Source organism: Zootoca vivipara, chromosome 10 (genome assembly GCF_965207765.1).
Source record: "Zootoca vivipara chromosome 10, rZooViv2.hap1.1, whole genome shotgun sequence".
Classification (NCBI taxonomy): domain Eukaryota; kingdom Metazoa; phylum Chordata; class Lepidosauria; order Squamata; family Lacertidae; genus Zootoca; species Zootoca vivipara.
The window spans coordinates 29,186,129-29,201,744 of record NC_142593.1 but is presented as its reverse complement, the minus strand read 5'-3'; the positions used below and the strand labels follow the sequence as shown (position 1 = coordinate 29,201,744).

Below are 15,616 nucleotides of genomic sequence, written 5' to 3'. Positions count from 1 at the left end.
GTTGGCCTTACAGAAGGACAACATTTTGAGGGACCCTCATAAGAATATTAAGGGGTAGACAGGGGAAGCATGGTTTTGTTTTTATTTTTGCAGTCTTTATACTAGACCATGTGAAAAATGAACCTAAGATTTAAGGTGAAGTTCATTCACTTTCAGCTTTGCATTCATGTTATAAAAAACGGGCACCTAGACATTCCATTGTGGCACCCATAACCTAGGTTTAAGGTGCCATTTAGCTCCTAGCTTTCATATCTCAGTTTCTAACACTGTAGAGAGGATGTGGTAAAGCAGAACAGTCTAGAACATCATAGAAAAGGTCTCATTAGAATAGTAGCAAACTAATAATGGAGCACGGAGTTAACAAAACTGTTCAAATTGCACCCTCTAGCTAGTAAAAAACAAAAAAAAAAACCCCAGTACATGTCCTAAGTTTTCAAATACAGGATCACTGATCTCTATTATGACCCTTGCCTTCAAGAGTAACAGGAAGAGAGATAGTGGATGTGAGGGACAAGGGATACAGGGAAGTCCCTCCCATCTTAAGTTCCAGCCCATCCCCAAGCGCTGGAGAGAGCAAGGAGAGCTCTGCCTCCAGCGGAGAGTCAGGAAGTAGTGTCCGAGGCTCAGGCAAGGTTGCGGAGCCCATGCCCCAGGTGGGACAGGAAGATGGGAGCAGGGGGGAAGGCCAATTCCCCCAACTCCGGAATTGCGACGCAAACGTAGGGGGAAGAGGTTGGGTCTTCCAAAGCTTCTATGCTGGAGGAAAACGCGCCAATCGCCATTCGGAGGTTCTGACACCTCACCTTAAGGATGTATATTAACCGCTCTGAACACTGTAAATAATAAAAGCCTAAAAAGACCATGCTGGAGTCGTTACTCTAGAGTAGCCACATCAGGCCCTCTGACAGTTCACAGGTGTGTTAATTAACAGGTGTTTAAGAATCCAGAATTTAAAAGGTTTAGAAGTATTTCATGTCTCTTGTTCTCCCATATTCTAAAACATTTCTCTCTCTCTCTCTCTCTCTCTCTCTCTCTCTCTCTCTCTCTCTCTCTCTCTCTCTCCTTTCTACCCCATGCTGGTTAGATGAGCATAAACCAGAGTAGCAGCTGCATTTTGTGGTTATGCACTGCAAGAAGGAAGGATTCAGAGTTCCTTTCCTTTCTTCATGCTGTCTCATACCAACACATGCTGGCAACTGGCAATCTACATGCATGAAAAGTTAGGTGGTCAAAAGAGATACCAAATTGAATATGAACCGTGAATCTTGGGGGGTTTGAAATTGCACCTTGGAGAACTGTATGTTATAAAGTTCTAAGGAGAACATTTCATTTGCAATAGAATTCACCCCGTTTAACGTTACATAACACACTGCAAATGAGTTTGTATGCTGCACACCCTCATCAGCCGTATATTACATTTTGGCAAATACAAATAAATGTTTGGGGTGAAAACATGTTTACTAGTTAAAACAAAGCTAAAATGTTCATGAGGTAAAGGTCAGAGAATATTTCATTCCCTACTGAGCAAATGGTCAGGAAGCACATTTGTCTCCATTTCCTGTCAAAACAGGAAGAGTGCAACTTCTTCCTCCACACAATGACTTTAGTTTTGCTTCCCACCTCCAGCTCTTACTCCCTCAGGGCCCTCCAGATGAATTTTAGAAGTGATCATTTCTTTTGCCTGTGTCTGTGACAACTCACTGACTTGGCTTGCTTTTTACTTTGTCTGCTTGATAATACTAACAATTAAAAGCAGTGGGATCTAAATATATCATTTGAAGCTAGTTCATCTAAATTGTGCTCCAATATAGTTCAGTAGTACTGTACAAACAGCCCAGAGCCACGATGTTCATAATCTGTTTAGCAATTGCCTTCAAAATCTGTTTCATCACACACACACACACACACTATCATGAATAATACTTTGAGTTATAGAAGCATTTAAAAAAATCAAACTGGGATCCCAGACAATAAAACTAAACATGACTTCAGGTGTGATTATGTGTAATTCCCAACGGAATTAATTGGACTGCTCTAAAAAAATGTCCTTAGGCTGAAGAAGCAAACATTGTTTTCTACTTTGAGAAAGAAATGGAAATTGTTCTTAAAAGTAAAACATTTTGTTCACAGCTATCAGGAAGAAAATAGGTCTTGGTACAAATAATAGCAAGAATACAAGCTTATAGGAATCAATGCTTAGTTCATATTTTTAAGACTCGGCGTGTGAACTGTGGCGTTAGCTTTCATAGGGAAGAGCTTATTTCATTTAATGCATGAAGCAGACAGTGAAAAAGATGGGCTGTGTGTGCGCACATGCTTGTAAACGGGAATTAAAAATGAGCACACAATTGAAGCAGAGACACCATCTATCAAATCAACATAAATGACGTTAAGTTAAGAAGCCCATAGATGAAGATGGATTCTGCCACCCCCCAAACACTTGCAGGCTTGTGCTCAATTTGCATGACACAGCATACATGAGATCATTTCTGTTTGTAGTGACCTAACCTATTGAGTTCATGATTCAAACCAGAAGAAAGTGTGTCAGATCTGTTAATTCATTAACAGATGAATTCATTCAGCATACTTTATCTATCTCTTAAACCCCCCAAGTATAGGTCACAAATGGAATGCCATGGAAGACTGAACCCCCCCCCCCCAGTTTCTCTCATCCATTTCTAATGTCCAATCCATTCATAAATAAAAATATTTAAAAGGACACGTTGAATGTTCACCACATTCAAACAGCAGATGATAGGTGATGGAGAAGGTGTACAGATATGAACTAAGGCTGTGGCCCAATTGAAGATATCTTCTTCACATGACTTTTAATTGTTTAACTCATGTATCACATCTTGATTTGGTTCCCTATGAATAAAAATATAGGAAGAAAACGGTTCCCATTCTTTATTTTTAGATGATGCCCATGTGTGTCACAACAGACGCCATATTTGAAGAGCATTTTAATGCGTGTAGGAGAGCTGGGACAACATCTCAGTCAAGAATATGGCTGCCACCCACTATGTTTTTGATCTCCCTGTAATAAAAAATAATGCTCAGGGGGATGGGACTCTGCTGCCCGATTCATAAGGCCATATTTTCAGTCAGTTAAATGATTTTAATGGATGGCGCTAACAAAACTCTAGGAGGGCAACTGAGGGGCCAGAGACTGCTGCAGAACTCTCTCTTTTTTTTCTACAGGTGGAAAGGAAGGTCCCCCACTAGAGGCCTTCCTGATGCAGCCGTGTAAAGACCCACCACCGTCACATCAGGGGCCTGTCCAGAAATGGGGTATTGTAGAGAAGTGGTCAGGGGGAAACCAAAGATCTGCAGATTTCTAAGTTCCTTTGGTTCCCCTGATATAGTGCCAAAATCAGCTCAAAGCTGTACTAGCACTGGAGCTGCCAAATTAAATCCCCTCCATTTGAGTCAAAGGGAGGGGTAAGGGGAAAAGGGTAATATATAGCTGTCAACCCCTCTCTGCAACCTGGCAGGACTCTGTTTTGGATCTCCTGTCACGCCACCATAGAATTGCTTTGCCAATCAATTAAAAACACTGCAGTGCTAGTATAACTAAGCAATACTGTAATCTATATCATTCAGTCTTATACAAGTACTGTTGTTAAGATATATGTGTGGAAAGAGTCGGCGGCAGAGTTTGTTGTAGGATTTTGTTTTGTGGTCAATGTCTCACTGCAGTGTTGAAAATCTCTTCCCCATGAAAGCGCAAGCTACATTAAATGAGTTAAGGTAACTCTTCTGAGAAAAAAAATTCTAAATATCTACTGATTTGTATTTTAACTCACTAGGCTTGCTCCTGTTGATATATTTCTATTTCTGGTAAATGTTCCCCTTCCTAAGAGCAAAAACAAAGTTGCAAAAAAAGTTTATTGAACTGTATTTTTTATTTTGTGATTTTAAACAGTTTCATGAGTTGCTGGGTACTATCTTGCAACTCTGTACTCCTGTGCTTGGCTACATGAAGCAGAAAGGAGATTCTAACTGAACCTCAGAAATAAATTTATTATGGTAAAAGCTGTTTGACAGTGGAATGGACTCCCTTGGAAGGGGTGGACTCTCATTCCTTAGAGGCTTTTAAGCAGAGGTTAGATGGCAATTAGCTATGTTTGATTTAGTTGAGATTCATGTATTGCAAAGGGTTGGACTAGATGACCCTGGGGATCCTCCCAACTCTACAATTCTATGATTCTGTGAAATGACTTCCTTGCCTCTTTTACCCCTGACTTGTGGTTTCAGAGCTCAGTTTGGAAGAAGATTTAAAACTGCCAGGGAGTGAAGGCATTTGTAGGTGAGAATCAGCTGGCAGGGGACAGCTTAAACTCTCCTTCCTATCTGCCAGTCCCCCACCTCCCAGAAGGTTCCTCTAGTCCCTAATAGGGATGAATGAATCTGTAAATTTCTGTTTCTTTCTGTTCCTGCTCATTTTTCTCTACATCCCCATGTCATTTTCTGATTTTTTTTAAAAAAAGTGAAAATACATTGATATTTTCGTGCACATTTATTTTAAGAGCCAAATTTTAATGCAGTTTTGCCTAATTTCTTGCAAGCAATTCCCCCCGATATGATGCATCTCTGTAGGCTGCTTTCACAAATGTATGCATCTTTGTACACATTACTTGGTTGGAGAACTGCAATGAAAAATTTGGAGGAGTGTGAATTTCAAAGAATGGCTGTGTTTCAGTTCTCGTATTGTTTTTGAAAATGCAGACTATGTATATTTGCCTCTAAATGCAAACAGGGTTGAATTTATTCCTTACCCATTGCCCCTACATTAGTGAACTGTGGGAAATACAGAGTTGGGCATCTTTTATTTGTCTGTACATTTCACATACCACACTCATTACATGGGCATTCCCTTCTACACCTTCTGGCAAAAATAAGCTTAAAACAATAGCAAGTTTTGTGGGTTGCATTCAACTAATTTCAAACCTAAGTCCATCAATTTCAGTGAGTTCTACTCTGAGTATTACATAGGTGGATTCAATTCAGGGTTACTTTGAAACACAGATATACTCAAAAGCAAGGGTTGAGAACCCTGCAAATTTTACTTCAGTGCTCTCAAATCACACTAGATTATTTTTAGCATTACTAAAAATCTGCCAGAGCATATGATTTTAGGGTTCTTTAAATACACCTGAGGTCTTGAGAATCTCAGCTTCTATTTTAAAACTAGTCAAACAATTCTAACATTGTTAAGTTGTGGAGAGGGAAGATTGAGAACACAACCTTGAATGTGTGACATGCAGTCACAAAGGGAAAATGGCAAGCATAGTTTAATGCCGTAATTGTAAATTGGTTTCATGAGTTCGTCTTGAAACTGCAGGGATAGCTTAAGAAGAAAGACAAATCTTGGCTTCTTCCAGGTCAGGATTTCTCTCTCTCTCTCTCTCTCTCTCTCTCTCTCTCTCTCTCTCTCTCTCTCTCTCTCTCTCCCTCCTAAATCATTGAAATCTACTGTAGAGCACATTCAGTGAGCCATTATAGATGCAAAGTTTAGGCCTTGTTGATTTCAAGAGAAGAAACAAGTCTTTCTGAAATTCAACATGGAAGTGACCGGGACTTTGAAAATGCTTAGCTTTGAATGAATCATGTCTTCTGTATATTCTTCTCACAGTAAGTGGAGGGTGACATAGCACAGTTGTAGAGCATCTCTTTTGCATGCAGAAAGCCCCACATTCAACTCCTAGCATCTGCAGATATGACTGGGAATGTCCCCTCTCTGAAAACCTGCCATTCAGTTAGGTGGGTGAATTTGGTATGAGGACGCTTCCTATGTTGAGGACGTAGCCATTTCCCCTTCCCCTTACTCTTGCAATCCTTCCCAGTGCTTTTCTTCCGTAAAGAATGTGAAACTTTCCCTTCTAGTGCCCAAAGAGTAAGCTTATATTGTAGTTCATTTCAAGACTTCTAACTGTATCTTACTGTCTACAGTCTACAGATCAAACACGTAGATCCTAAAACTGTACAATCTAAAATGACTAACTGTGGGTTTGATCCTGAGGAAGTTAGTTAAAATGAAACGAGCTAGTCATGACTAAAGGCTCATCCATTGGCCTGAGAGGTTTTCCACTTGCCCTGTGCTTTCTAGGCACAAGTCAGAAGGATTCTGTTTCCCCCACGGCTTTCCCCAGGAAAACCAGCTCTTTACCACTGAACGGGGGCAAATGTCAGTTCATGGAAAACCTGATTGACGTTTGCTCGGATTCAGAGGCAAATAGCATGCTTCCCCAGGGGAAAATGGCAGGGCAAGCGAAAGTGTGGATTTTAATGGGACTAAAGGGTGGTAAAATTAGTCTTGTGGAATATCTTGTGCAAATCTAACTGCCTTGGAAAGCCAATGCCATAAACAGAAATCATGCCCGAACCCACTGATTCAATATGAATGAGTTAAACGATTGTGCTAAACTTTGGCGGAAAGGTGATTAACAGGCCAATGGACCTCCATATTCTGGTAAGTATGAGCTTTCTATTTCTTGATAAAGTAACACTTGACTAATACAATAGCTTCCGAAATATTGTCCATATTTTAAATAGACAGTTAAAATCAAAATAAGCTTTTTGGGGGCAAATATTAAGCCCCTCAACAATTAAATTAATTTATGCATTATTAAACTGGCAATCTGCTCATGGCCAAAACAACTGATGTCCAAATGCTTAATGTTGCTCACTATTCCACTTTTAATTTAAAATCTAAGCTATAAACAATTAAAGCAAATATGGTGGTTTGGTATTGACAGAATTATTGCTTTCTGCTGGGCCCAGGGCAACAAGTAACCCACAGGGAAAACTCAGAATGCATCAATCATAAATATTATCATTGTTTGCTTTATTTGAAACTTGATTTTCTGCCATGAAGAGGGCAAGTTATGCTTGCACTGCAGCGTTTTAAATTTCATACAAGGCTTGTTTGAAAATTAGAACAATAAATTATTTCTACGTTGGGTTCTTTCTACAAGGGGCACGTGGCTCATCAGCTAGTGGAGGGCCATGCACACAAGCTGACTTCCAGCTACACAAGTTGCCCTTGTTGGATTGAAATCTAAGAACACAACAAGGTGAAATGTGCAAGGAGCCCCAACACAGATAGCTGGGATGTGGGACTCTACACACGGCTTCCAGTGAGAACTCTGCACACACAGCTGGCACAGATTGGATGTGCATCGAAATGTACATAGACACCAGCGCAGAGCAGATGGGAGTACGTCTTCTCATCAGTTTTATAATAAAAGGGGGAATGTGCATCCCTCGGGGATAATTCATGTAGCTATTATCTGCCTGTTGCTGGTAGTCAGCAACACCTTGTTACCCACAGTTTTCTCTGGATCAGAGCCTTTTAAAGCCTTAACAGTAAAGTATGAGTGTGTTTTACAGCTACATCTGCACTATAAAAGAACAGTTTAACATGCAGTTATCATGACCTATCCTATAATATTGTGGGAAGGTTTGGATAGAGTAAAAATAATTATAACACACATGCACAAACCACTTCTTGAATAGGTAAGAAGCTACAATGTTATCTGCTTGTTTGCTTGTCTCGCTTTTATTCTTCTTCTTGATGTTGTTGTTATTGTTATTGTTGTTGTTATTTCTGTACTTTTCTTGCTCTGTAAATTGGATTGTCTAAGCAAACACCTTTCTACTATAAGGTTGACTCTGGTTTAAAACGGAAGTAGCAAACTTTTCTTAAAGTCTTAATTCAATTTTATTGTTGCCATATAGGTGTCAGATTTATTGGTGGTATTTCAGGACTGCATGGTACTCTGCCTGAAAACCCTAGTCCATGACAGATTTTTGACAGGGGGGGGATACAAAGAAAAATAATAACATTTGCTTGATCAGGTCCACAACATACCACCTTGAGCTTTTCTGGTTTATAAAATAAATATTGACATTGCAATTGGCAACAGTCCCAATCTAAGCAAAGTTAGTTTTGGAATTAAAGTAGTTTGCAATTGATAGAAAGGAGCTGATCCTACACAACAATTTAGGTGTCACAGCGATATATCCTCAGCAGAAGGATCGTGTATTATATTAAATGCAGAGAGTGTTCTTTAAAGTGTTTAACATGCAACAATATGCATAAAAATATTGAAGCTTTGCAGACAATAGCATGTGAATATTACTGTAAACGTCAGATAAATGTTGCAGGTGTGATGTTTTCGAGCCCTTTAAAAAATTAACCCCAAAGCACAGATCTGACTTATGCTATGATGTGACTGTGAAGTGCAAAGAGGATTATTTTGCAACCTACCTGCCTGTTACGTTCATCCATAATCCTCGTGATCTGAATCTTTTTTCTCCCCATAGTCCCCGTTTTTCTTCTCTCGTTCGTTCCTACGCTCGTGTATTTTCTTCTTCTCTTTCCTTCCTCTTTCCTGTTTCCTCAAACCAAGAATCCTTCTTCAGCACTTACGCGATTCAATTCACAGACCCCTGCATCCGTTCCTGCTAAGTACACAAAAGAAATGAAGTGTTAGGGAGTTATTTGGACATGATCTTTATAGAACGATGCTACTATGATATCTTACCAACTGGCTTAAGTGTGGTTTTGTATGCAGAACTGCTAAATAAGCAATAAAGTCAGAAACGATTAGGCATTATTATTAGTAATTGCACTAAACTGGATTTTTGTTTTGTTTTGTAGCCATGGCATCTCAATCCTACAGACAGTTATTCAGAAGTAAGAGATGCTCTTTCAGTGGGGAAACATACATCTTAGGCTCTGGATATAAGCGCTGAAGAAAGCTTTTAAGCCATCACTAAAACAATTAAAGTGCATGCACTCATACTTCTCATAGATGCAAATTTTCTCTATTCTGTGTAAGACTTCCTTGGAAATATGAAAAATTACCTAAATCAGGGAGTTAATGAACCTTTCCATACCTGTGCAAGCTAAGTAATCAAGCTAATTCACTTTTGAAGGAAAACAGAAGAGGTGATAATGTTTCTTATTATGCAAACTAGGCTAGACCATTATTAAAGTACTATTTGATATACGAGAAATGTCAGCCAAATCTAAATCCTTTAACCTTATATTCCATTTTTTAAAAGAAAGAGAATGACTGCAGATGAAATAGTTCAAGAGAAAAATACCCCTTTAACTCTATCTTATTGAAAAGTGAGCTTTTTAAAACAGACTAAATATATTTGTATATATTCCCACCTACAATAAGTGTAATAATTGGTGCAGTTGTTAATATAATCCACGCATCTACCATTCCTTCACACATAAGGGCAAAGAACTAATCACATCATAAAGAGTCATAACTGCAAAAGAAAGCTCATAAACACATGACAATGTGTTCCTAATATTCTTCCACAAAAAAACAATATAAACCAGAGGATTCATTCAAAACTGTGGCAAAACATTACATAAAAAGCAAATCAAAAGCTGAAAAAATAAGCAAAAGGTCTCAAGCGAAAGGTATATGACAGTTATGTGGATAAAAACAAATATCTCCCTGTAGCACATTGTAAACATTAATGTTTATTATTTATGTCTACTGAGACTGCAATCCTATGCACACTCACCCGAGTGCAGCTCCCATTTTACTCAATAGGACTCACTACTGAGTAAACACACATAGGTTAAAATACAAATTTTAGCACACATAGAGAGAAATTGAAAATTGCATTTATATTTATTAGTGCCTAATTTCCACCCCCCACACAATTGTGTTCCCATAAAATGATTTCTTAATTCACAAGAATGTTAAAATATGACAGTGCAATCTGAACTTTCCTTGTTAACTGTAGGCTGGCTTTCCTATAGCCAACCTGTTAAATTATCCCCAAAGGTATGTAACTCTATTCTGAAGCTCTGGCCTGAAAATTCAGATTGAGAAAGCTGATCTTTACTCAAATTTTCAATTTTGTGCTCATTTTGATTCTGTCAGTTTATTTTACAGCTATTCTGTGTTCTGGGCTCTTAAGAAAAAAAATTAGAAGGCAATTACTCAGTCACAAACTCCAAATCTTATACACCGTAAGTTAGTTTTTATACTGCACCACCAAGTCTTAAGGAATCCGGTGTTGGCATCATTACTTTACAGTATAGCAGAGAAACGAAACTATCAACGCACATCATTTCTGCAGTTTTAGGCATTTAAAATAGTTAATGAACTCACTTTTATGCAGTCTGAGTTGACAAAACAACCCTACCTGCTTTCATTACTCTTGAAACACAGAAAGAGTGCATACGCTCAAATGTAAATACAATCTAAGCACGTTTTGGAAAAGCTGCATTCTCTGACATTCTCTGGTGACTAGGACAATAAGTTCATTTTGAATGTTTTTCAACTTCTCTCAGCTGGATGGCTTCCTTGGGAATTTCTCTCCCCCTACCCACATCTCCCGAACCCCAATAGTCAGGCTTACCTCTGATATAAAAAGCCAGGTAATTCCCATGTACGTGCAGGAAGTCTAACAGGCTTTCTCCACAACAGTAAGCCAATAGACTAATCCACAGCAAATGCATATGGAACAATTTCCCTTCCTTTCATTCACGTGGAGGCTGAGGCACTATCGGCTTACAGTCCTATGCCTGCCTAAGCTGTCGCTTTGTTGAGGGTGGAAGGTCAGAGTGGACAGATTAGAGAAGTGGTGACACGGGGTTAGCCAAGAGCAGCACTGCTTTACGAATCAAGCTGCTGAAGCCAAATGAGAAAGGGGGGGGGGAATCACAAAATGCTGACACTCTCGTCTGTTAGGACAAGGATGCAGAGCCCCTGGTGAAGTAACAACATGGTGAGTCCCTCCCACACAACTAGCAGTTCCACATTTCATCCTGAGCTAGAAGAAGAAGAAGAAGAAGAAGAAGAAGAAGAAGAAGAAGAAGAAGAAGAAGAAGAAGAAGAAGAAGAAGAAGAAAATTTTAAACAGCCCGGTATCAGGAACGTATAGCATTCTACAACTACATAAAAATATTCTTCAAATAGTTCCACAAACACTTATTGGACTCAGCAGACATAAATCTAGGGCAAGCCCACCAGGTACATCGAAAGAACTCCAAATGTACATCATTGTAAGTTACAAGATGAATTTGAATCATTGTTCTCATTCGCAGCAACAATCTGTTGACAAGTGTGAGGCGGGAGATTGAGGTGGGGGAAAGAAGCCTGCATGGCTGAAAAAGGAAGCATTGAGTCCAATTATTATGTTGTTGTTTCTCATATATATAGGCTGATGAACAAGAAACAATGTGTCAACTGTTTTAATCCATATATACATGCTTATGCGCATATGTAAGCCCACAGCACACAGAAATAGTGCAGTTCTGTAGCTAGGGAAGTTGCAGTCTGGTGCTACTGCTTTGACTAAAAAAATCGTTGTTAGGATTCCCCCGCTTAATGTCAAAACCATATTATTTTGTCTGTTTCACGATTTCTATCTTTAACGTGCATTATTTTATTAACACCATACACAAATGTGCACATGCATTTTTGCAAAACTGCATGAATAGAGGATCCATCTTATTTTATACACACGGGCAAGGCTCCCAACCATATAGCAAAGTACATAGAAAAGTAATTAAAATACATCAAGGGACGAACAAAAAAAGAGCCATAAACCTTCAAATATTTTTAAAGATCTGTGCCAAGAGTGAAGGAGATCCAGAATTCCTTACCACCTGCCCTTGGAACTTTGAAAAGATGCTTGGAGTTGCAAAGGGTGTTATCTCAAGGTACGTACACTACAAGTGTTAGAAAAATTGCAGTGCTTTGTAAACCCTCAGGCTGCATTTAAAAATAAAAAGTGCACCAGGCAAAACTAGCTATATGGCAAGTTAAAATTATTCCAGAAGCCCTGTCAAAATAGTGTCCACATTAAATAAACCTTCCAAGCTAATGACAGAGTTATATGTAAACAAACGCATCTTTTTAAAAAATGTTGTAGTTTCCTTATTCAGATATTAACATTCTTCAAAATCACAGCCTTCAGCATTTCCCCCCTTTTGGAAACCCAAATACTTTTGTAAAGATAAAATAAAATCAGACTGTTTACTAAAAAGAGGAACTTCAGTTTGGCGGGCTTCTGTTCGCTCTACGATTGCCAAAGGCACAGATAGTTGAGGGAAGAGTGATTTGAGTTCCAGTGGGCAGATGCAGCACTGCAGACACCCATTCTTCACTCCCTCTCTCACACATTTCCCCCCCCCCTCTCTCCGTCTCCCTCCTTCCCACTCAGTAACACAGAAGAATCTTGACAGAATAGCAGGAAACACGCACTGAGTGGTCAGGGAAGGAGATGATGTCAGCAACCACGAACAATAAAAGGTGTAAAGGTGCTTCCTTCCTTAAACTGTTCCAGAAGTGCAAAATGGGAACCAAAACTCTTTACTTCCTTCTGCGAACAGAACTTTCTGAATCTGCTCGGCTGCATAACACCCCAGACAGAGGTCCCTTTGAACAAGTCACCCAAGGGGCAAGAAGCAGCAGCAAAACGGAGGACTCTCAATACATCCAATTTATAAACAAGGTGGTAGCCAGAGGGAAAACTTAGTTAATGGTGATGTAAGCTTTGTTAGAAAATGCAAAAAGTGTCCCATAAATAGCAGCTCCCCCCATTTTGCCTGGGCTGTACATATTCTTACATTTAAATGTAACGGTTCTTACATTTGAAACAAAAAAGCAAGAACCCTCAAGCTTGTGTCAAGGGCAGAGATTGACAGTGCAATTCCCAAGAGGACTTACTCCCAAGTAAGTGCGAATAGGACAGCCCAGGCCCCATTTATTTCAAGTATACTTGTCTCTGAGTAAACATCTATCAAATTGCCCTGTAAATAAAAATAAAAATCTGTTCTGTTTTCAAAGGTGAACAAGGGGCTTTGCATCTATTCCTCCAGCCTGTACATTTGACACTAAGAGAGAAAGCCCAACTGATGCCAGAAAGAGAGCAGCAATATGACAACGGGCACAGAAAAGTCTAGTTCATATTATACAAAGAAAGCTGCCTTATAGGACCATGAACGACTGCAGGTCATGGCACAGCCCAACATTGAAGAACTGCAGATGCGGAACAGAGTGTTTGTATATGGGTGCCGAGTGTCCTAAATTCATGCTAATCTATGGTTTGATGCTGGCCATAACACATATTGTTACACATATATTCTGCCCATCCTATACCTGTTGATTCTGAAATAAACCCCACAGTTTCCAAATGCAACCTACTCCCTAGGAATAAGAATGGATAAGATCATAGCCTTCGCCTCAAAATAACACTTTGTGAGATAAATTCAGGCTGAACAAGACAGAGATTTGCTCAAAGCCACCAGGAGTTTTACACACAGCTAAGTAGGAATCTGAACCGGGAATCCTTACATCCAGTCCAGCCAGCACCACCAATGAGAAATTATTATGGGACATGATCTGTATGCTACTGTTGGCATGGGTCAGTACAGACGTTGCCAAATCCATTTCCCCTGGCACCAATCACACAAGGATATAACCAGAATCTGACCCTTTTAAAACAACTTTTTCATTATACAGTTATACACTAGATGTCATTACTGCTGCACTAGATCTGCAACACACGAACAGCATGCTCTACTATATGCAGTAATCTAATTTGGGCAGAAAGCCATTATTTTTAAAAGAAAAAAAATAAAGCGAATCTGAGTCATCCGAAGATTTCAAACATCTGTCTCAAACATTTCAGTTCAGAAATTTAACATAACCTACATTTATGTGTTTTGATCTCATGACTGGTCTGCCACATTAAAAGATGTGCAAGGGATTTCATTCTAATCTGCTAAATTCATCTCAGGAGAGCATGCATTTTACAACAGGAAGTTTAGCACAAACACTGAAGTCATACAGAAGCTGTAACCTTGCCTACAAGCATAAACACGGTTTGCCCCAGACAATTTGCTGCTTGAGGCAAAAATAATAATAATCAACATGCCTCCCTCCTCCCATTCCAAGTACAAAAACTGATCAAAGTGGCAATAACTGAATTCTACTTCAAAGCTGATGATGGGACCCTGTCTTCCAGTGCAACTGAAGGCAGCAGGCTGTCTTAGAGAGTGCAGGACAAACCATGTGTCACAGGCACACAACATTGTTCTCCAACTGCTTCTGTTCACCATCCCACAATTTCAGCCAGCTGAGGTACCCACATCCCTTGGCTAATGGTAGGGCCAGCCCTGAGTATACACCACAAATTTGGGTTAGGCTTTGGTGGACAAGTACTTATTTGATTTTTATCTACAGCATCCAATAACACTCTAAATATTAAATGATGAAGATGATGATTTCAACTTGTCATAAAGCTTTTGTGTGTGTTTGCTTTTATAGATTCTTCTATGGATAACAGATGAGATTTATTGCATAATAAAACTGTATTCCTTCTGACAAAGAACTATTTCATCTTTCCATATCGCATTGCCAAAAGACATCTATTAATTCATTTGTAGAAATTATTTTATAAACAAAATAGTGTGTCTGATCATCAATAAGGACAAACAATGCTCACTGATATAGGCTGCTAGCAAAAAAGACATGGATCTGATTATATCCCGAATAATCAAAGCGTGAAATGGCTCTAGACTTTCATAGCAGGCTCATATTCCAGGGTTGTTCCTTGCATGGAGAAGCAATTGTAACAAAAAGTCTCCAAAATAAGAAGGAAAACTCTTATTCTAAACCTCCGCTGCCTTATGGGAAATCTTTGGGAGAAGAAAAGGCTAAGGAGCAAACTCTACACAAATCTAGAGAGGAGTCCCTAAGATGGTTGGATGGCTCCTTGTACACCTCCTTCCAACAACTCCTGCAGCCAAGCTGGTGCAAAAACATATTGCTCAGCTTTCCTTTGGTCCACATTAGTGAGGCCAAGGGGGGCCTTGCCATATGGGCAGCCCAGGACCTCCATATACACTGCCTAGAATTGCGCTCCGCAGAGGTCACTTCAATGCTGCAAACACAGGCGTTTGACTCTATTGTGTCTTGAGACAGATATGAACAACCATGCAGAGACACTTATAGGAGTGTACATAGAAGCAGGAGATATTTTGACATTGCCCATAACTGCAGATGGATGGACATATAGTTTGGCAGGATTTCTCCTTGAAGGTCAGTATCAGTTTGACACAAAAATACAAATACACTTCATTTACATAGGTGAAATATTGCTGTCATGCTGATTTTTTTAAAGCTTTTAGTAACGAAATACCTGTTCACTTAACAATCTCTGTTCCAGTGGGGGAAAGACTTTCTTTTTCCACTTCAGGATTATTGTCAATATTTTTCATTTTATTATTGTCATAATGAGTAAGCCGGAAAAAAATAAACAAAATCAATTGGAAGGTACATTAGCTAATCTTTCTCGTGGCCTTCAATGTGCATTATGTTTTCTCAGAAATGGCTCTTTGTAACCTGTTAGTATACAGAGTGGCAAAAGGTTATTAAAAGCTGCAACCTGTGAGAAAAAAAATATCACCATTCACTAACACGGACGGGAGCCACACCCAGTTGCAGTGGAATGCTTTCCAGTGTGAGAACTTTCGAGATCAAACAAAATTCTGCATCCATTTCTGCCTACTTCTCTCTGCCCCATGAAGCAACACAGAGAATGAGATCGTAGAGGGTAGCAACTAAAG

General features: G+C 39.4%; 1 protein-coding gene across 20 annotated transcripts in view; it reads right to left on the bottom strand.

Moving 5' to 3' along the window:
• Positions 1 to 15,616, bottom strand: part of MEF2C (myocyte enhancer factor 2C) — a 170,104-nt gene that overhangs the window by 89,453 nt on the left and 65,035 nt on the right. For 13 of the 20 annotated variants that reach the window (XM_088653047.1, XM_088653048.1, XM_060280208.2 and 10 more), the window contains one exon: positions 8,273 to 8,469. In XM_088653047.1, coding sequence (XP_088509173.1) covers positions 8,273 to 8,326 — 54 coding nt within the window. In that variant the 5' untranslated portion in view covers positions 8,327 to 8,469. Of the gene's footprint in view, positions 1 to 8,272; positions 8,470 to 10,398; positions 10,701 to 11,647; positions 12,092 to 15,616 lie in introns of those variants that run through there. The other 7 variants (XM_088653049.1, XM_088653050.1, XM_088653046.1 and 4 more) reach the window with 4 other exon arrangements.